The sequence below is a fragment of the Malurus melanocephalus genome, unplaced genomic scaffold (assembly GCF_030028575.1).
Source record: "Malurus melanocephalus ecotype Western Australia unplaced genomic scaffold, MMel_1.1 scaffold_20, whole genome shotgun sequence".
In the NCBI taxonomy this organism is placed as follows: Eukaryota; Metazoa; Chordata; class Aves; order Passeriformes; family Maluridae; genus Malurus; species Malurus melanocephalus.
Genome location: NW_026623252.1, coordinates 2,311,134 through 2,331,533, shown reverse-complemented (window position 1 = coordinate 2,331,533; position 20,400 = coordinate 2,311,134). Strand labels below are relative to the sequence as shown.

The window sequence follows — 20,400 nt, the reverse complement described above, 5'->3', positions numbered from 1 at the left end:
TGGAAGTGTCCAGGGTTGGATGAGCCTTGGAGCAACCTGCTCTAATGGATGTGTCCCTGCCCTTGGACAAGGGGGTGGACCTTTGAGGGGGATGATTGTTAAGGTCCCTTCCAAATCAAACCATTTTATGATGCTATGATCATAAACATATAATATTATGTATTATGTATAATATGATAAATATAATCATAAAGCACTCCCAGGCTTGTGTTTCCAGGCCCTTTGGAATTTTGCATGCAGGTAGAAGGAATTGAAGCCTTGGTGGTGCTGCCATGGTGCAGCCTGTAGTGTGTCACCTCATCCCGGTGACATCCTGACGAGCTGGGCAGCAGCTGGGTGGCCACGCTGAGCTCCTCTCGTGGCCATGTGGCTGCCCAGGGSTTCATGACAGCCAGCTTGATTGCATGCAACTGGATTCAAATGGGATGATAATTTTCTAGTGTAGAGCAGGCCTTGCGGAAGGAAAACACTTGTGCCAGCTGAGCTTTTAATTAGGAGTACAGAGAAAATTATGCTCCCCTTCATTACAGTCTCCCACCCAGGGAAAGAAAGCCTCCAATTCTGAAGCATTCTCCCAAACCACGGGGTTTACAGGAAAACGGCTGGTGACCTCCAGGAGTGTTTTGCCTTCTCACGGGAAACATCTGCAAGACTGTAAGTGCAGACAGCCCTCGCTTCATTAGGACGTGCCTAATTGCAAGAAAATTCAGGGCTTTYGCAGCTCATTCAAGGAGAACTGTGAAATAATAATGAAAGGATTAAAAGTGTGTTTCCCCTTTCCTGTGGGCCTACGTGACAGGGTGCCCAGGCTGTTGCTGAGAGCGTGGAGCAGAAAGAAGTGAATGGGGATTGCTGGTAATTAGTCATTCCTTAAGGGGCTCGAGTGTTCCCCCCATCTGGGGAGGGTCTTAACAAATTGCCAYGAGTGTTTGCAATTATTAATAAACAGTTCTGTTAGCTGCCTTTCAAGAAAYCCTGATAATGGTGCTGTCTGTAAAAACACAGCTAATTAAGTAAATAGTGGGAAATACGGGAGAAGAATGTGTTAGAAAGAGGTGATGACTGTTACTGGGCTCATCCTTCCTGGGGTGAAGGAACATGCGATTGCCCTTTTATAAAGATGTTCCTGAAACCAGGGAGTCCAAGAATTTAAGCCTCCCCTTGTGTTTTTTTGGCTGATTGACAAAGGGAGGCTGTGCTGCCTTCAGGCAGAGGCTGGTGCAGGGCAAATGCGCTGCTCTCCTGCATCCTTGCCAAAAATGATAATAATGAATGTTTTATGATTCAAAGGAGAATATATTCAGATGCTTGAGATAACTCCTGGATTCAGTGACAAGGATGCCTCATCAGTGCTTTCCCGAGTGTGCTTTGGGAAAGGAATGAGACACCGGGATTTCAGGTGGGGGTGACTGTGGTGGAGATAATGGATTCCACTCTTCAGTACTCCAGACGTAGGCTGGTCTGGAAAGGGGTTTGAATAAGAAATRAAGCAAGTTGTTCTCCTTCCAAAAGTTGAGCTGGGAGGATTATAAAATCCCTTAGTATTGGAAGAAGCAAAACTAGATGGAGGCAAGTGTGATTTCTTAATTTAACGTATAGATTTATCATCAACAGAGCAGAGCAAAATAATGGGCTAAAAAGCAGAAGCTAACGGWCATTTTAAATGTCTTCATTATTTGCCACCTTTGAGTGAGCGTTTGAATGATTTGCCTGTTTTATGAAAAAATGTCAATGGGAAATTAATTTCCAAGTCATGTGCATGAATATTGATGAAAACCATAAATTCAGTCCAATACAGGCGTTTATTACTGTTGTAATTGGAGCCATTAGGAGCTGAAACTCTGTCACTTTATGTAGCTGGTAATAAGTAAACAACTGAACGTGAAGTGTGAATATGTGAGTAATGCCTGAAATCCGCTTTTGTGATCACCGAGCAGTGCTCTGCTCCAGCACCCACCCAAAATCCCCCATAATTGGGGTGTAGAAGAGCAATAGCCACTGTCTTGTTGCTGTCACTGCCTGTTTGGGGCTACCCAGATGGAAGGAAAGTCCTTGAGCTTTGGGATAACATCAGTGGTGGACAACCCTGTGAGCTTTGTTGTTGGAATGTGGAAAGAGCAGGAATGGCCAAACATCTTTAAGTGGAGAGATGGGTTTGAGTGGTGTGTGATATGTCAGTAAATCAGGTCAGGCTGGAGCTTTCCCCACAGATTTGGAGAAAATGTAAAGAGACATTGGATTTTCCTGGGTGTGCACTGAAACATCACTGGAGCGTTTCCCTCATGGAGATGCCCCTGAGCAAGTCGGAGAGGACATGACCAGAGATGCTCAACAACGACAGCAGCTTCAGACTGGAGGGGCATTTTCAGTTGATACTCTTTGCCCTCTGTTAGAGACAGGGAATGAGGATTTTTTTATTGACCAGCAGAGGTTCTGCTGCRGGAACAKYTGGAGAACACAATYTTTATTTTCCTGCCACTCSCCAGTTTCTTGGGTTGTATAAAACRASACATCTAACAATATACAAMAAAGTGCTTTGAGGAGAGTTCATGAAATACAGATTATGKYGGGTTTGCRTGGYGTGRCAAGGAAATACATTTTTGTGTGTTTATGCCTGTATACAGCTGGAACATCCCTGCAAATAAGTATTATTTTGGCACTTAATTTTAAAGAGCTGCTGCAATTCATAGATGCCTGCTGCTGTTTCAGGAGATGAGCAGGAGTTGAGTGGGATATGTTCTGCTCTGTTGAGCCCAGGGACAGAGGGACTGGGAATCCTGTGTGACTCCTGCTCAGCTCCCACTTCATGTGGTTGCTTTAGTGCTTTTTAACTACCTTGGCAAATCAGACCCAGAACAATTATTTCTGCCCTGGAGAGGCTGGGAATTGCCTCATGTTGCTCAAAATGGGGCATAAAACTTGTTAAGTACCGGTTCACAGCCTGCTTTCTGGCCTGTGTCCCTCCCAGGTTTGGCTCCCTGGCGCCAAACAGGAGCACCTTTGTGATTGTCCATGGCAGCAGCATTTCTCTGTCATGGCAGGGATACCTTTTTACCCTGTTAGCTTTTGCTTGCCTTAAAAATCCTGCCAAGAGCATATCTAACATCTCTGTTTTAAAGGATTCTCTGCAAAGGATGGGACGTACMACCCCACCCCTTCCTCCTCAGGTGATGAAGGATCTAACTGCTGTTCTTAAATGCTGGCATGGTTTATTCTTTTGTATTTTGAATGTGGCATAATTATTAGATATATCAAAAGTAGACATTGCAAAGCTGAGACAGGGAGATTAATGACTTATTGTAACGATGGATTATTAATGATCCATGATTATACCCACATTTGCTTTGTGACTTCARCTTGCTGTGCAGGTCAGGGCTCTCTCCTGCTCTGAGTTCTGTTTCTGCATCAACTTGCACTGATAGCTGGGTACCAGTGGAAAAAATGTGCACTTCTTCACCCCTCGGTTGATGTAAGATAACCACTTTTGGTAYGTGTCTTGATTTGAGGCAATCTGTGACCAGCTTTTTGTTGTTGAGCAKAGATGCCATTCTGGTCAGCTCAGAGCTGCAAAAGCCAGGCCATGCAATGGTTTGGGGGGACTAATCACTGGGCAGTGACTTCCCCTGGTTTCCCAAATTTTGTGGCAGGAGCTGGGTTGTGCAGATCTTTTGGCATGGATCAGGCAGGCAGCAAAAGCCCAGGTGTGAGCTGGAAAAATGAGATGCTCTGTGTAACAGAGGATCAGAGGAAACTTCTCTTTTTATAACAGACATGAAGTGCTTGGAATCATTATGAAAAAAATTTAAAGGAACAGCATGATTTATTCTAAATTAGCTTTAAAGGGTTTTTTTTTATATCCAAAAGAATTGATTTCTAGCTATATCAAAAACTGGGAGTAGTAACTGCAGTGGTTTGATTGTACAAAATTAATCTCAGTCAAATAAAACTCGTAGCCCTGGTTCACATCTGGACTGGCTTCACCCCCACCAAATCCTCTTGCAAGAGGAGGCTCCAGGTGTTTCTGTCTCCTCACAGCAAACAAATGGCTGCATTGGCTTTCAGGAAACGTTTAGTGGGTGGAATATCAGTGTTGCAGTATATAGGTTTATTAGCCGAGCTGCAGGAATTGTTTTCCGAGCTGTGTTGATCCTTGGTCCGGATTACAAAATGGAATGGAAGGTGTTCATTAATCCTTGGGAGCCTTAGAAAAATACTTACCTGGCTGGAAATATGATCACTTTGGTAATAGATACTCCTGTATTTAAGGAAGAAACACACAAACCCATTCTGTAATGGCAAGCAAGATTTTTTTAGGTCTCCTGACAGGAAGAGGTCTCCCTGAAGGGTGAGCATGTTTGTAGGGCAGGTCTCGAGGTTTTTCTGAATAAAACTCTGCATATGAGCTAGAACAGGACTTGGTATTTCAAAAAGAAAGATTTGCCAGTGGTTAATCCTTCCAGGTGTTCCCAGTCCACCAGAACTACCTGAGGTCCCAATATGACCATGTCTTTCCATCTTGGGAATCTYCCAAAATAGCTGTTAAAATACTATGAATGAAGTCTTGTTCAGGTATGATTTACTCTAAGTGGTAAGGTTTTATCAGAAAATTTTAAAATGGGAATTTTCATGCTTTTAAGCTAAGCCTCAAAATGAGGTGGTATATTTTAAACCAKGCAGTTTTGTTTTTCTTCAACACAGTATATTGAACATAGGTCACACATTTCAAGCTTTTAAATTTAGCAAGAACTTTGAAATTTTGCTTTTGCCAGGTCATAGAAAGGAATAATGTTCCAGCATTTCCTTTGGTGAGCAGACCCGATGTGTATTGGGGGAAGCAGCCCTTGCAKTGCCTGTTCAGCTTTGGTCTGTGCTCTTTAGCCCCTGGAAACACAACCCAAAAATGATGTGATCAACCTATGACCCCGTGGATGGTTTGCAATGAAACCAGCCCGTGCCCATSCTCCCTGTGGGAGTCACAGATCAGCGGGGATAGATTTCTGCTGCCAGTTTTGGGGCAGAGGGAGTTTCCTTAAGTGAAAACTTTGAGCAGGCCATGGGCTTCTGGCTGCCTCCTGAAGCCCTTTGCCAGGAGAATGCTGGAAGCTCAAATTGCCCTGGCACAAGAGCATATAGTTCTGCAGCAGAGAGACAGCAGAGGGAACAGAGATGAGAATTGTTCCCATTTCTATTGAGGGGGAAAAAAAAAAAAAAAAAAAAAAAAAAAAAAAAGGGAGGGCGTTTAGTAAGTAAACAGTCAATAATTATGGTCCTCCAAAACCTAATTACTTTTGATATTTAGAAAAAGGACCTGCATCATTCAAAAGAGTATATTTTAGCCAATTTTTCTGATTATGCCTCCAGTCATAGAGGGTTTTGTTTGTATTGATCTGATCCAGGAGTGGGAGTGGCTCCAGAAATGCTGTTCTTGTCAGGCTCCTGTTCTGCATTATATAATGCCCATTTCAAAAGTTTAGATATACCCAGATTAATTTACTCACTGATAAGAACCACCCACAAGCTGTTGATTAAGAGGAAAAGTAAGTGATTGGAAAAGGCAAACCAAAGCCAGCCCAGCCATTGGTTGACCATTTCAGCAGCATTGCTGTCCTGTGAGGCTGAGATGTGTGAAAGCTGTTCATGTCAAGTGCAGCTTCTGAGTTTCCTGCTCTCATTGTTTTTGTCATTGCCTGATGCACAGCAGGCTTATAGCCTGAGCTGGATTCTGTGGTGGCTTTGAACTGGGCTTCAAAATGTAGAACAGAGTAGTGTAATATTAAAGGGTGTCCTTTGAAAACTGTATTAGGATGGTGTTTCCTGACTTATCTCCATTGTGCATTCAGCCTGGGGACTTGTGGAAAGACAATGTGGTTTTTGCTGTTGTTTTTCTCCTATTTAAATGCAGAAAGCTGGAAGAGCTGGTGTCTTTAGGAAAGTCATGGGGTAAACAGTGTTGGATATCAGTCTTCTGGTCAGGTTGTCCTAGGCTTGTCCAAAAGACTGTACAGAATAGGGAAAACATTGAATTATCCAGGTCAGCCTTGATGCACAGGTCTCTCCAGCCTGTGATGGGGCTGCCTCTGCCTCRAGTCTGAATCTGTCACTGGCAGAACTGGTAGGGGTTTGCTGAGCTGTGGCTTTGACCCTTTAGGTGCTGGGGTCAACCAGCTTGCTCCTTTTCCTTCATTTCTGCATTTGATGGTATATTCCAGCACTTCAGCCCGTTTGTTGAGAGATGTATCTATTGCTGAGATGATCACGGGCTGTATTGTGACCTTCCTATCTGTACTGCTGATGCTCAAGCAATCTGTGTGACCCAAGGCTGTGAATCCTGCAGGTTTTTGTGGCCAGTCCCTGTATTCCCATGTACACTTTGTTTCCTCCTGTGCTCAGTGCCTCTCTTGCACACTCACCTGTGTTTGTGCTGTGTTTTCTGGCAGTGTGCGCCGGCACCGAGAACAAGCTGAGCTCCCTGTCCGACCTGGAGCAGCAGTACCGCGCCCTGCGCAAGTACTATGAGAACTGCGAGGTAGTGATGGGCAACCTGGAGATCACCAGCATCGAGCACAACAGAGACCTCTCCTTCCTGAGGGTAAGCAGGCTGCTCTCCTCCTTCCTCTGCTTCCTCTGCCTGGGGGAGCAGCTCTTTGGGCTGGAAAAGACCAGGTATCTCTCCCACCAGTTTCACTGTGATGGAAGAGGATCTGTGACAGAAAGTCAGGGATGTGCAGAGAACAACASCAATGTTGTTGCTGTGACAGGTGCTCTGAGTGTGAGTCATTTGGATTTATCCAGCACTTGGGGCACACTGCAAGGTGACATCTCTCAGGTCTTGCCAATAGGTACAGGGAAGGTAAGGTGAGGTTTAGGTAGTCAGAGAATCATGCAGATAAGCACTGGAGGACTGGAGAAGTTAATCCTATTAAATGCTAGATATGGGCTCATTGGTAGACTAAGAAAGGGAAAAACTGTGGGCAGTGCTCATGAAGCATTTAAGAAAAAGAAAAAAGTGATTGCTGAATGAACATAAATCCCTCTTTGTGTATGAGACTGGAGCTACGAGCCTCACTCCAGCATCCAGGGGAAGCTGTGACAGATGAAGGCTGTCCTGCCGCTGGGGAGCCTGGGTTATGCACTCCCTCAGTCCTCTTTAGATGAAATTTTGGATTTGTGCAGCAACACTGCGGTGTGGTTTGCAGATTCCCTGTTGCCCTGCTGGCAACCACAAGAGAGAAAGTGAGCACCGAGTTTAAAGAACTTAAGCCCATCATTATTTGGCATTTCACAGCTAAAGTGTTTAAAGATATATACCAGTAAAGGAGTGACCAGGGTGGGCATCTGAGGATGCTGCAGACCATGTGGCTGTAACATGGATGGTAGGTTTGCAAGCCAGGATCAGCCTGGTTGAAGTCTGTGCCATGATTGTGCTCTCCAGTCGGAGAAGCCAAGCCACAGCACAGATAAGGATTGACACTGCTCATATTGCTCACCTGTACCTCTGCAAAAGGCTGCTGTCATGTTCCAGGATGTGTCTGTGTGTAACTGGCACGTTCACATGGCTCGAATGGTGGAATTTAAATCCGGCAGCAGGAAGAGGTGGTGGGAGGCAACTCCAGCTGGTTGGGTTGCACTCACTGGTTCCGTTTGCCAGGTTTCGGGTGAGCTCAGTGCTCAATTCCAGTCTGTAAAACTGTGAACTTTACACCACAGTTTCTATCAAAGGCAAAGGCAGCTCTCCAGCAGCATGCTAACTTCGCTTCACATTGAATTTGTTGGGAATTTCACAGCCTTGCCACTCCTTACATCAGTGCATATTTACTCAAAGTGTACACCAGGCTGCTGAAAGATCTGTGAGTAAAATTCGGCTCCCAGACACGTCTGGAGCAGAGTTTGGGGTGCTAATTGCACTCAGACTAACAGATTGCCTGTTAATGTGAGTGACGAATGCCTCGGAAGTAAATGCTATCCATGCATTTCACAGTTGTGACAGGTGGGGAAAACACATATGCTTTTGCTGTGAAATAGATACAGCCYTGGTGCAGCTGGACCAGCGTTCCCCGGCGCCCTGGACAGGTGGCAGAGCCTCCTCCTGCGAGGGCAGGATCCCTGCACTGTTTGGGGCATCTCTACAGTTTCAGATGCCTCACAAAACCCCTGACTGGGCCATCGTGCATGGCTCAAATTCATCACAGACAGTCCTTCCGCTTCGGCTTTCCTTCCTCCTTACGCTGCCTGCTGGGAGGTAGGGAGAGCAAATTAYTTGGAAATTAGGGAATTAGCGTTCCTAACAGGGAGCTGCTGTAAGCAGCGTAAAGTATTGGTGRAAAGAAGGCAGTAAAATCAGCAAATGAGAACCAGAAGGAAGAGCTCTGTGCAGTAATTGAAGGTGGTTTGGTCACCTGTGCTTTCTRGTGACAGCTACTGTGGCTTTTTTATTAGTTTTATTACTTCTCTTACCTACATCTGCCCCCTCACAGATGTCTCAGCAAAAAAGCAGAACTTGAAACAAAACTCAGCAAACTGGAAGGCCTAGTTAGCATGATAAATTGTAGTCATTAAAGTAGAAAACCAAACAGAAGAGAACATGTTCTCAGTGAGGCAAATAAATAAATAAATGTTGGCACATTTATGCCGATAATTCGACATTCATTAGTTAGGTACTRTTACTCGTTTTATCATATTAAAAATTGTTTTAATGGCCAAATGAAGGTGGCAGATGGGACATAACTAAGAGAAAGGCTGTCTCTCTCAGATTTAAATACAGTGAAAACTCGCCGTGCAACATCACGCTCCTTCAGCCTGCTCCAGTGCTTTAGTCTCTGTTGCAGTAACTGCCCTTTTCCTCCACTCAGAAGGTTTCAGGTAGGCGTTGGTGCAGCCCTGGGTTATCTGTGCCCCTGGCTGACCATGGCTCTGTGCCCCCCTGCCCTCTCTGTAGAGCTCAGCTTAGCTGGGCAACTTCCCACTTCAGGACAGAGGGAAGACCCAGCGAGCTGAAGGCRTGCTGAGCCTTTTCATCATGCAGTAATAAACAAACAGCATAAATGAATTGAAGTGAAAAAAAACGCATCATTTTATTTACCCTGCAGAGGAACATTAAAAGATCAGCATCTCATCTCTCATATTTATTTAGACATTTATTCCCTAAGTAGATTTGCTTTATGTCTATGAGTTAGCTCTCTGGATATCTGCTGATGAAGACTAAAAGGGGCTGTCTGTCACCTGAATGAAGTGCTCAGCCACTTAAACTTCCAGGCCTCCAGATCATGAGGAGCTTGATTTCTATAAGAAGGGATTGCACSTGCCTGTGGTTTCTTTTCCTGCAGTTCTAGTATGTGTGTGCAGASCAGGARTACAAATCTTCTGTGTTGCTTTAAYGTATTTTATTTTGGTTCCTGGTTGTGTTGTGACATTCTTGGTATTGCTTTCCTGTGAGCAGCTGCAATATGAACTTGTGCTCTGCATGCACTGCCCTCCAGCTCCATCAGCTCTGTTCCTGCCTCTTGGTGCTTCCCTGTGCTGTGGCCACACTGGGAGTTGTGGCAGAGGAAAGGAGCCTTTGGTAGCTGGAAAAATTGTGTSTAAGCCTGAGCATTGGGTAGGGAAAGATGYTTCTGACWCCTGTGGACTGATAGCTGGCTTGCRTTGTCCTTCTGAGGCTCAAACCTCTCCACAGAAGGTGTACAAGTTTTCAGTTTTCGAAGTGCTGCCTCTGCCAGCTTTGGTGGTGAAATGAGGCTGAGATTAATGCAGCCCATAGCTGCTGCAGTCCCACCTCCSTTTTGCAGCCAAGGCAGGCTCTCCWCTGGCAAAGGTGCTGCCAAGAGCGTGATTGAACTGGGCAGGACAAATAATTGGGTGGAAAAGAGCCCCTCAGAGCTCCCTGGTGGYGTGTCCAGGCTCACCCAGCAAGCCAGCAGTGACGGTGGAAAGGGCTCGGGCTCCATCGTCCCCTGCTTCCCAACCCACCAGCATGCTCCACCTAATTGCACAGGCCAGGCTTTTGCACTGGGATTTGCTCCATGAAACCAGATAAGCTGGTTGAGCTGGTGCGTGTCTTGAGTCTCGTCCAGCCGAGAGCTGAGATTTACTTCCCTGCTTTGGACTTCAGAAAAAAAAGCCTTCAGAAAAGCTCAGGTTGTTCACTGGTTCATATTGCAAACAACTGTTTGGAGAACAGAAGGGGGAACCTATTTTAGTTTCACTTGGCAGAGCTGACAGTTCCTAACAGTTCCTATTGTGGGCTGTTCTTATTTCTTAATAACATCTCCATATTCAATTTTAAAAATAAAATACACAATTAGTGAATCACAAAACAATCTTCTGCAAGTATACTTCTGTTCTCTTAAACACATGTGGTAAATGAGAGTTATCTTTGACTAATCCCCTGGCTTTTAGCTATTCACAGTCAGTAAATTGTCTTCTCGTGCCTGGATTTTATTTAACCAATTCAGATTATTTATTTTTAAAGACATGATCAAAGTTCTCTGCTGTTCCCTGCCGTAACTCTCCCAAGTGATTATGAAACTCATTTTTAACTGCAATCAACAGTCTTCAAAAATTATCTACCACTGCTTTATAGATTCTTTTTTTATTACCTCAGCAGTGCTTGTGTAGCACCTCCAGCCACACTTGCAGGGCAGCTGCCTGACATTTAACAGGGTGGGTGTTTGGTGGGGGGCAGTTTTACAGTTCCTGCAGAGATGTGAAGCCCCATGTCTCCTGTCAGCACACATGGCCCTGTGCTTGGTGAGAACCCGTGCCTGCCCTACCATAGCCCTTTTCTTACAGCCACATTTAGACTCCATGGCAGATGGGGTTTGGCCTTGTGGGCTTTATGTTCTTTGTTGTTGGTTGTGTTTAATCTTTGGAGGAAGTTTTGGTGAGCCAGACCCCTCTGAGGGGCGAGGACTGCCAGAGAGCCAGGGGATGAGCTGGGTTGCAGAGCATGCTGCCTGGTCCCACGGCATTCAAACCTGCTTCTGGTTAAAAAAAAAACAGAATTTGGGTTTTTTTAAAGGCCTTTTGGTCTTTTACAGCAAAACAGGGCTAAGCAGACCCTTTTGGAAGCTCTGGTGGCAGAGCTGAGAGGAGATGTTGGCACAGAGAGAGTCTGTCTCTGAACAGACGTGTCGGGGAGGGGAGCACAGAGACAGGAGGGCATTGCCTGGTCCAGCTTGCCTGGCAGAGCACTGTGATGCTGTGTGTGGCTCCTGAAGGCTTGGCATCCCTTCTGCTGCAAAATGGGATCTGACTGCCCAGCTGACAGGCTTCACTGAGGTCCCTCCTCAGCAGAAAGGGCTGTGGGGTACTGTGCCTGTCACGAGTTCCCAGAGAGACAGGCTGTGGGGGCAGCTGTGTCTCTGTGGAGGGGGATTTTCTCCACTAGTGCCAGGAAAGCAGTGAGTGTGGCTCTACCCCAGCATGGGGATTCTGGAGGGGTTTGCTGACCAAAGCTGCCCTGTAGCATTTGTCACCCAGTGAGTTTCATCTCTTGCCAATGTGTTTTGTCCTTGTCTGGCAAGAGGCAAAGTGGCCTCCAGGTACTTGTAGAGCTGGAAATTGAGTACATGTATTTATGTGTTCATAATTGCCCTCCCAGGACCTTACCTGTTAGAAAACAAAGCATAAACAGCAGCACTGTGATGGTCAGAGTTGTGCATGCCACACAAATCCAGGTGGAAAGAGGASACCTCCAACTTGCTGTTGAACACAACTGCTGTGCTGGGTGGGTTACAGGAGATGAGTTGCATGCCAGACCACGCTTCTGGTGTGGACAAAATGTTTCATGCTGGCTGTGATCAGCTGCCAGCTGTGCTGGGTGAACCTGAGCTGCGTTTAAAGTGAGCTGCATCCCGGACTCAGAGGATGGAGTGGGAGCAAAGGCTAAATGCAGAAGGCATATGTGATACAGCTCTGCTCCAGAAGAATTGCTCCTTCTGCCATTTCCCATTGCTTGTGTAGAAATAGCAGCTTAAAATAATCACAGCAATTTAAGCTGTTCCCAAAATGGCTAGGAAGTTTGGATTGCCAAGGAGAGGAATGCCACAGATTTTCATGCTTTTCCAGGCCTGTCCTGTGCTTCAACGAGGGTATTGAGATGCTCATTAGCTATTGCCCCKTTAATTTAACAATTATCTTTGGTGGCTTGGTATGAAGGGTACATTTGAAATAACCAGTTATGCCTAGGAGAGTTGGGTCCTGTGGGAATGCAGGCTCCTGTTTTGTTGCAATGATGGACTGTGGAGATTTGTGTCTGTGCCTGCTGAATGCTCTGAGGCTCCCYGGGAAGCAGTTTTTTGGGGAGGCTGTTATGGAAAATGGCTGCAGATTTCCAGGGTAAGCCTGAGTCTCCTGGGGATGGCACTGGGCTGCTCCTCACATCCCACGTGCTGTAGGGCTGCCCTGAGTGCTGCCAAAGCCCCTGGGCCAGTAGCAGCCACATCCCCGAGTCCATGCCCCCATGACTGATTTGCTCTATAAACTCATGCCATCATCCTCATCGAGTCGGCAGTAGTGGTGTCACTCTGCCCTTTGCTGTGCATCCTCCCGTGAAGAGGGAGCTCTTGGAGGGCTTGGAGATGGATCCCAACACGGGGTTTGTTTTGTCCCCTCTCTGGGTTGTCAGCAGCCAAAAGCTTCCCCAGCTCTCCCATAGMCTTTCCCTGTGTCTCCTTTGGTAAACGGAGCATCCTTCAGCTCTRTCACACGTAGAGAGGAGAGATCAARATTTGAAGTCCAGGGTGATTAAGGAGTCTCTTTAAATTGTCTTTTAGCATTTCYCATTCAGCTCCTATTGTACAGCAGGCACCCCATCTCCAGCTGCCTGGGAAGCCTRTCTGATTCATGTGCAAGGCAGTGGTAGCCACTCTGGAACAGCAGAGAGAGATAAAAGAAGCCAGACTTAAATTATTCAGAGTAGCTCAGACCCACGCACATGCTCGAGATCAATAATATCCTTTTCACTCRCTGTCCCATCTTTGTGGTTGCAGAGAAGCTGCCCTTGGTTAGGCAGAAAAGAGCACTGAGAAGGTGATGTGGGGTGGCTCCCCCTTGCTCAGTGCTCCCTGTGAGGTGGAATTCTGTCCTTCCTGCTGAACCTCACAAGCTCCTGTGGCAGCTTTTGGGTCCTGCAGGGGGCCCAGGGGGATGTGGAATGTTCRACATGGGGGTGCTCCTGCTTGTGACAGGTTGCCATTCCACAGTACTCCCATCACCTTGCTGGGAAATTATGAGGTGCAAGAGGCTCCAGGACCAGAAATATGCCCAGAACATAAGGATCATTGCTCCAGGTGGAGTGTTTCCTGGTTTTGCAGAAGTATATGCTGGATGGCAGCAGTTCAGCCGGGGTCACGTGTAGAGGATGAAAATACAGAACAGGAATCAAATATTTAACATGAAAAAAGCAACTGTTTGGATTTATGGCTTTGTCTAGACTTGTTACTTTTTTTTCTTAAATACAGAGTATTGATTTATTTCTTTTCCTATTGTTTAGTACCTGATCAAGGTCTTCCTTCTGTCCAGCTGTGAAGGGATCTGATGCCTGGGTGTCTGTGAAATGCATGTGGCTAAGCCAGACCCCAGAAGCTACTGGGATGAGGGAGATAAAAATGCTGGTWGTGGAGGGGAGGACATTATTAAAAATAAAACAGTGCAAACCTTCTTAATTAGGTGTTGTTTCTCATCGAAGCTGATCTTCCCTCTAGGCCAGTGAAACCAATTATACCCTCTCTTTCAACCACCTTATGTTGTTAATGATCTTACTCTTYAAATGTAAACCTCTCCCCTACCAATGTGATTGGAAATGCTGTCCTAATTGAAACTTGAGAAAAACAAACAGCAGAGTAAAGTTAAACTAACCAATGGAAAAAAAAAACAAAACAAACCCAAAACAGCTGTAGTTGCAAACACTTTTAAATTATAAATGGATTTCTTAGGTTGTAAAGCAAATGAGCAGTTTTCTTCCAAGCATAGAAAGAAAGGTTATGTGGTGTAAATGGTGAGTGTAATGAGATTTGAAGTCTTAACCCTAGCTGGGAGATGGTATAAATTCCACTGTTTCATGCTGTTCACTGACAAGCTTTGCTCAGATGTCATTAAGTCTTATTTATTCTCTCTTTTGTCCACCCATCCTCTCAAATCCTTCAGTGGAACAGAATGGAAATCGGGAGCACAGATGAGGCATGGAAAGGGATATAGCTACATATGTAATTGTGGTATAGCAGCCYGTGCCAAGTGGAAGGGTGTTAAATTTTCCTTAGAGTAACATTTTTCTGTTTTCCTCAGCATTTAGGCAGTAGGTTGCCAATTTTTCCTCTAACCCTCCCTCCCTCCAATCCYATTTTACTACGGAATAAAATGAAATTAGACAAACCAACTGTGAGAGAGCTGAATAATCTTGCATTGTAATACACTGACTCAGAGTCCTGGATCAATGGGCTTGGATTGCTGTTAAAATCCATATGAAAAGGAAAGCAAAGTCTTTTGCTGTAAGCTGTGTCATGGGGTGGAGGAGCAGAGGGATGGATTGAGGCTTAGCCAACAGTTTTTGTGCTAAACTGGATCAATTTTAAAGGTTTCCTGTGTAGATGCCAGCCGTAGGGCTTGTATAGTTCAGAAATGTCAGCACAATTGTGCAGATTGCAGCGTTCAGCAACAACGTTCCCACCCCAAACCTGGCCACTAATTACAGCCCCACACTCCTGATCCTGCCTGGCAGCCTGGGAAGGCTGGGGCAGGGGGAGAAGTTGGCTTTCCTGGGCATCCTCCTCAAARATGGCATGCTAAGGGAGCATTTTCAAGGATGTGTCCGGGGAAAGCTGCTTCGTTGTGTGGGGTCGGTGTGAGGAGCTGGGGACTGGRGCTGGCCAGGGGGTGATAGAGGATGCGGGGCTGGGGGTTTGAGGATGGGCTTGCCCAACCCACCAAGCAGGGATATCGCTGTTAACCACGCCTGGGCTGGCTCTAAGAGCTGAACTTGGCATGGTGTGAAACCAGGGACCACTGACTGCCCAGAGCAGACGTGCCTGGGTCATGCATCATCATGGAAAGGTGGAATCAGAAAGGTTTGGTTAAAGAGTCGAGCATCTGGTCCTAGTTCAAGGCAGTACTTCCATGGGGTAAGCACAACTGGTCTGATCCACAGGTGCTCATGTCTGAAGTTATCTCAAAGGGTGATAGAGTCTGCATGCTGTACTGAATTGCACACTGTGTTCCTTTTTCCCCTCTGGTGGTCATTAGTCCTTCCAGAGAGAAAGAATGAAGTGCTTTGAGGTAACGTCTGAGCATAATAAACCTGAAAATGTCAAAAGTTGAGGTAGAAATATCACACTGATTTTGACAAACCCTCGCTGTTTGTGCAGGAAAAATAATACCATAGCTTAATGGTGCTCACTGGAGAGTGGTTATATCAAAAATACATTTTGTGAGAGGGTTTATGCTCATGGTTTAAGAAAACAATGTTAATGAGCACAAGATGGAGATGAATTTACTAAGTAAATGCTGTTCAGTTTGAATATGGTGAAAGAGAGATTTGTAGCCAAGTGGTCCAAGTGCTTGAATGGTGGCCAGACCCTGATGTCACTGCTTACTCTGATTTCTGATGTTTTGGGATTGATTCAGATCCTAAAGTGCCAGCAAAARAAGGGTACAATTTTATAAATTGGTCTCTAATTGAGGATACCGATGGTGATGGTGGAAGTATCTGTATATTGCTGCCTTCAGACAGGGAAGCTTGAGATGTGCAACTGGGTTGGCTTAAATTCTGTAAASCAAAACCAGTTCTCTTATGTGCTGCAATGCATACCCCAGGAATCATAATGACAATTCACCCACAAAACCATGCTGCAGAGTGAAGGCCTAAGAAAGTGAAATCCATTCTGAATATCAGGGAAGCACAGAAGATGATTAGGAAAAAGAAAAGGCAACTGCAAACCCGAGTCCTCCCTGCGTTTCTGTCCCATTTGTGTGATGTTCTCATGGGCACTATACCTTGCCTAAAATAGGGAAATGTATTAAAAACAGCGCTTGCCTGGTTCCCGCTGGAAGGGCACTGCAGGAAGGGATGCATTGAAGTTCAGTTTCAGATAATTTTCAGCGATATGCAAGCAGAGAGAAATAAGGTGAAAATCTTTGTTGGTATTTATGCTGTGTTAAAACTACTGTAGAGAGTCACAGCTTTCAGCTTCAACCTACAATGTTTTGTTGGCTCTGCATGCAGTCCCAGCTCTGACTGGTGCTGAGTGTCCTCCTTGGCCGYCTCCTCTGCCTGCTTTTTATCAGGAAATGCTGATATTCAGAATTGAGGCCAGGTGAGGTCCATCAGTTTAGGAAGTGGGAGTTGACCCCCCCGTGCTGTCAATTAGCTCTGGCACCCAGCAGCAGCGTGGCTGGAGGTCACGGCARTGGTGCCCAGTAATGACGGCAGCTGCTGGAACACGCTCCCTTGTCAGCTCATCATTTCGGTGCCAAAGTAATAATTTGATCTCAACAGAACAGCTGGTTTTAGACTACAGATTATCCACTATTTCATCTCCTCGCTGAGCTGCAGAGCTGATTTGTTTCAGCTATAGATCAATTACGTCCCAAAACAACACTCAGTTCACTTGTATTGTGTGAAATGAAGATAAAATGGGTTCAGGCATTAAGGATAGCTCTTGTATTACAGACCCTCTGTCCCTGCACATAAATACCCATCACCAGGGAGCGAGTATTCATTCATTCCTGGAGCGAGTCGTGCTCATTTCATTAGAAGACAGTGAATTATTTTAGCAGAACAATGCGTATATATGAATAAACTGTGCTTAAAAGGGCATTTATTTCTCACACTGCCTGTGAGAAATAAATGCCTGTAAGTCACCCTGGTTGGGGAACACCCTAATCACTCAAAGTGATCAAATGTAAAGTCAAATGCATCTGCTTAGAGCCTGTTGGGAAGCACTGCTTATTGCAAGGAGATCAGTCCTTGCWATGCAGGTGTTTTCACGTGGTCTTTTACTAGATATTATTGGCCTTTTAAGCAAAAGTTTCTCAGTGAAATTGAGAACTTTTGCTTCATTTGCAATGAAGACCCCTCACCTTGCAAATCAATCTGGTGCGTGCTCAGCYGGCACATGTCTGGACTATGCTAATGAAACAGCAAAGTCCCAATATCATGAAATAATRGCATAGCTAGAGGTATTCCTAGAAGGCAAGCCAGCATTTCCCTGGGCAGAGTAGGTCCAGCGCATGTAAATCTACACCAGCATGGATATGTTGGCATCTTTCACTTGCCGTTGCCTGCTTTGGGATCCATTCAGCCACTCGTGCTGGTGGAGAGCTGGCTGCAAGCATTCACCAAGCAAATGCTCATAAAATGTTAAAATACTGTTTTTGCTTTGGCTTCGTAAACCTGGTGTTTGACCCAAAACGTGCAGTGTGTATTTAATAGAAGAGGTAATTAATTAGTGTGCTTTTCCCCTCGTGGATTGCAGGGATACAGCTGTCACACAGTGGTTATCATTGAAAAGTTCCCCAGTGTGCTTCTGTGCACTGGTGAGGAGTAAACTACCCACCTGTATCTCTGTTATCTGAAAAAGAGGATTTTTGCAGGTGGCATTGGGGGCAACCCATGTTAGGAAACTTTCTGCCTCTCTTTAGGCAGAGTGGTGGCAGAGGGGAACAGGTAAATGGGATTTGTACAGTCCTGTGTTGGGAGGTGTGGAGCAGCTGTTCCCAAGAGACYGCACAGCACTCAGTATTCCCAGGGCTGGTGTCCTCAGCTCCATCTAAYGAGATGAATTTGAAAATACCAGCACTGAAAGGAAAGCATTTCGAGTAATGCAATGTCTGCACACACGTGCACAARCACGTTGGAGCCTGCTAAGCTTGCAGCACCAGGAGTTATAAAAACCCTCATTATTTAAATGACTTTGAATAGAGTTCACCTACTCCCTGAGATTTCAGTTTAAAAAGAARTTATTTTGGTTGTGTTTCTGCACCTCAGGTCCTCTGAAAAAGGTCACCTTTCTCCAAATATGCCTTCAGATYGTGAGGCCTCATCCTGGTTTCTCTTTTAAAATTTCAGTTGTTGGTTAAAGCCCTTGCTGTATCTGAAGTGTTTGGTTGTTCCTTCTGGAAAGAAATTACATATCCTTTTACATATAGTAAGGGCTGAAATGTTGCTTGGTGAAGCAGCTGGTGGTTTTGCAATGTTTGCTGACTGAACTATCCCTGCAACTATGAGAAGGCCAAACCCAACAGCTCCTTAAGCAATTTTTAATTTTTCTTTTTCTCACATGAAATTTTAATGCTCCATCATGGCATGAATTCATAGGAAATATTTATGCAAATATTTATCAGATCTGCTGCAGACAGCATCCACTGGATGTTGATTTGCAAGAAGGATAAATCCCATTGTGTATGGTTTTCAGGGACTTCTCAGAAGCAAAAGGAGCTGGCCTTCATCTTGGCTTCAGAAAAGCTCTYGGTAAAAGATTCATTTGTTTCCTTAAATAAACATCTCCAAGCTCCGTCCTCCAGAGGCTTCTTGGAGTGTCCCTCTGGGGCTCTCACAAAACAAAGAAAACTTTTRTCTGATAGCACTTTTAAGAGGCAATGATTTTTCTTAGCCCTCACTTAACTGGCAGGTAATCCGGCATCATCTCGCTCAATAAAAGTCTTTGTTTTTATTTGTTTATTTTTTAATTGAGCTAAATGCCTCCTCTGCCTTCCCACTGCCTCTGATCTCTGGAGAGAACAAATCTTAGCAGCCTGGAACATCACACGTTTCTCTGATGGCTTTCGTCTCCCATATGCTCTGGTTCAGTAACAGTTTTGGCTGATCACTGCTTTGTGACAGCAAAACACCTTTTTTRTTTAAGCTACAGCTTTCTAGAAATACATCTTTGGGCTTAATCAACATAACCTTCAGCAGTTCTTTGAAACCTAGGATCTAAAAACCATGAATGTCAGAAACACTTYATGGCTTGTGGGAGTCTTTAGTGCCTCTGACAGATAAAAATGGAGGAGGAAGCCATCAAAAAATGCACCACATACAGACTAGAATGGGATCTTGCTGGTGGCTGACAATTGAGCCCCTACATTGGGAAGGAAAAGATACCGAAAGGAAAACGTATGACTAAAGGACAGGATATGCTGGGCAAGACATTTGTGTGTGCTGAGCTTGGGCACCCTTTACTGGGAGAAACAGTCCTCTGCTAAAAGGTCTTTTGAACGTCAGAGCTGTTGTTTTATTATTAGGACAGTAGTGTTGTTTTTAAGAAGAAGAGGATAAAATGAGAATAAATTACAGTAAATGTCAGCAACTGCTGAWAATAGAGGAGTAACAACAGTGTGTCTCTGGCATTTTTGCAGCCAGGCAAGCACACGCAGCAGGAATAGTGCCAGTGTGCAATTTCCATCAGCTCCAATTACTACCTTGGCCTGGTTTTAAATATTTAAAGTTTCATGTTTAATTTTGGATGATGTTGAATAACAAGAATCAAAATATAGAAATTCACTATGGAGTATCGGTCTCAGCAAGTGGGTATCAATAATGTAAGCCGTGTGGGACTGAATGGCCCTGGTCTTCCAAGAGATCTTTCCCATTTCTCTTGTGTTCCCTGTCTAAACGTGATTTATTAAACAATCCTCTGAAGGGATTGTCCTTCTCCACTATCTTTTATTATTGGTGGGAGCCAATTTGAGGCTCACTCTGTTGTGCGAGGGACCGGTTCCCTCGTGTGATTGATGAGCCAGATGGGAAGTGATTAGACTTTTACAAGCCCATGCTGCTTGGAACAATATTACCGGGAGGAAAAAAAAAGCTSTTGTTCAAATTTCAGATTCATTGCCTATTATTGCTTCCGAGGTTCTCTTTCCTCCTTTTCCATGTCTCCTCATTTTTCTGGCTTGTGTTGCAAGATCAGGAGAGCGCGTGGAAGAGCGGCCAGTGGAGGTAACCGTAGGAGGCAGAGCTGCCAGCTGTTATGGGCAGCCACGCTTTTTTTTCCTTTATTGTTGTTATTTTTTATGAAGACTGATTGTGATTTGTTTCTGATACGCATCCCCTGAGGTTTGCCTTCTACAAAGAGAGGCAATAAAGCAGGCAGGCTGTGGAACAAGGCTGGTAGGAGGAACAGGAGGACAGGTAGGGCGTACGTGCTACTTCCCTAAATACAAGGGTGGTAAACCACAATCCCTTATATTGGGGCTGTCAGTGCAAATCCTGTTTTCTTTCTGTCAAAGAGCATTTGGTGGATCACTCCATGGCTTGCATGCAATGGTGGCCAAGCAGGGACTTCTCCAGGGATCCCAGCAAACCTTATACCTGACTGTGCTTAACAGGCAGCTTTGCTCTTGTCTGTGTCAGGGGTCTAAGTGTCCTCATCCTGTCCTGTCTTTCACCCCAGTCACCCATTCACC

The 20,400-nt window shown here is 45.2% G+C and overlaps 1 protein-coding gene across 1 annotated transcript in view; it reads left to right on the top strand.

Moving 5' to 3' along the window:
* ERBB4 (erb-b2 receptor tyrosine kinase 4) overlaps positions 1 to 20,400 on the top strand; it is a 525,799-nt gene that overhangs the window by 207,935 nt on the left and 297,464 nt on the right. Inside the window, exon 2 of the mRNA XM_057389869.1 lies at positions 6,438 to 6,589. Coding sequence (XP_057245852.1) covers positions 6,438 to 6,589 — 152 coding nt within the window. The remainder of the gene's footprint in view (positions 1 to 6,437; positions 6,590 to 20,400) is intronic.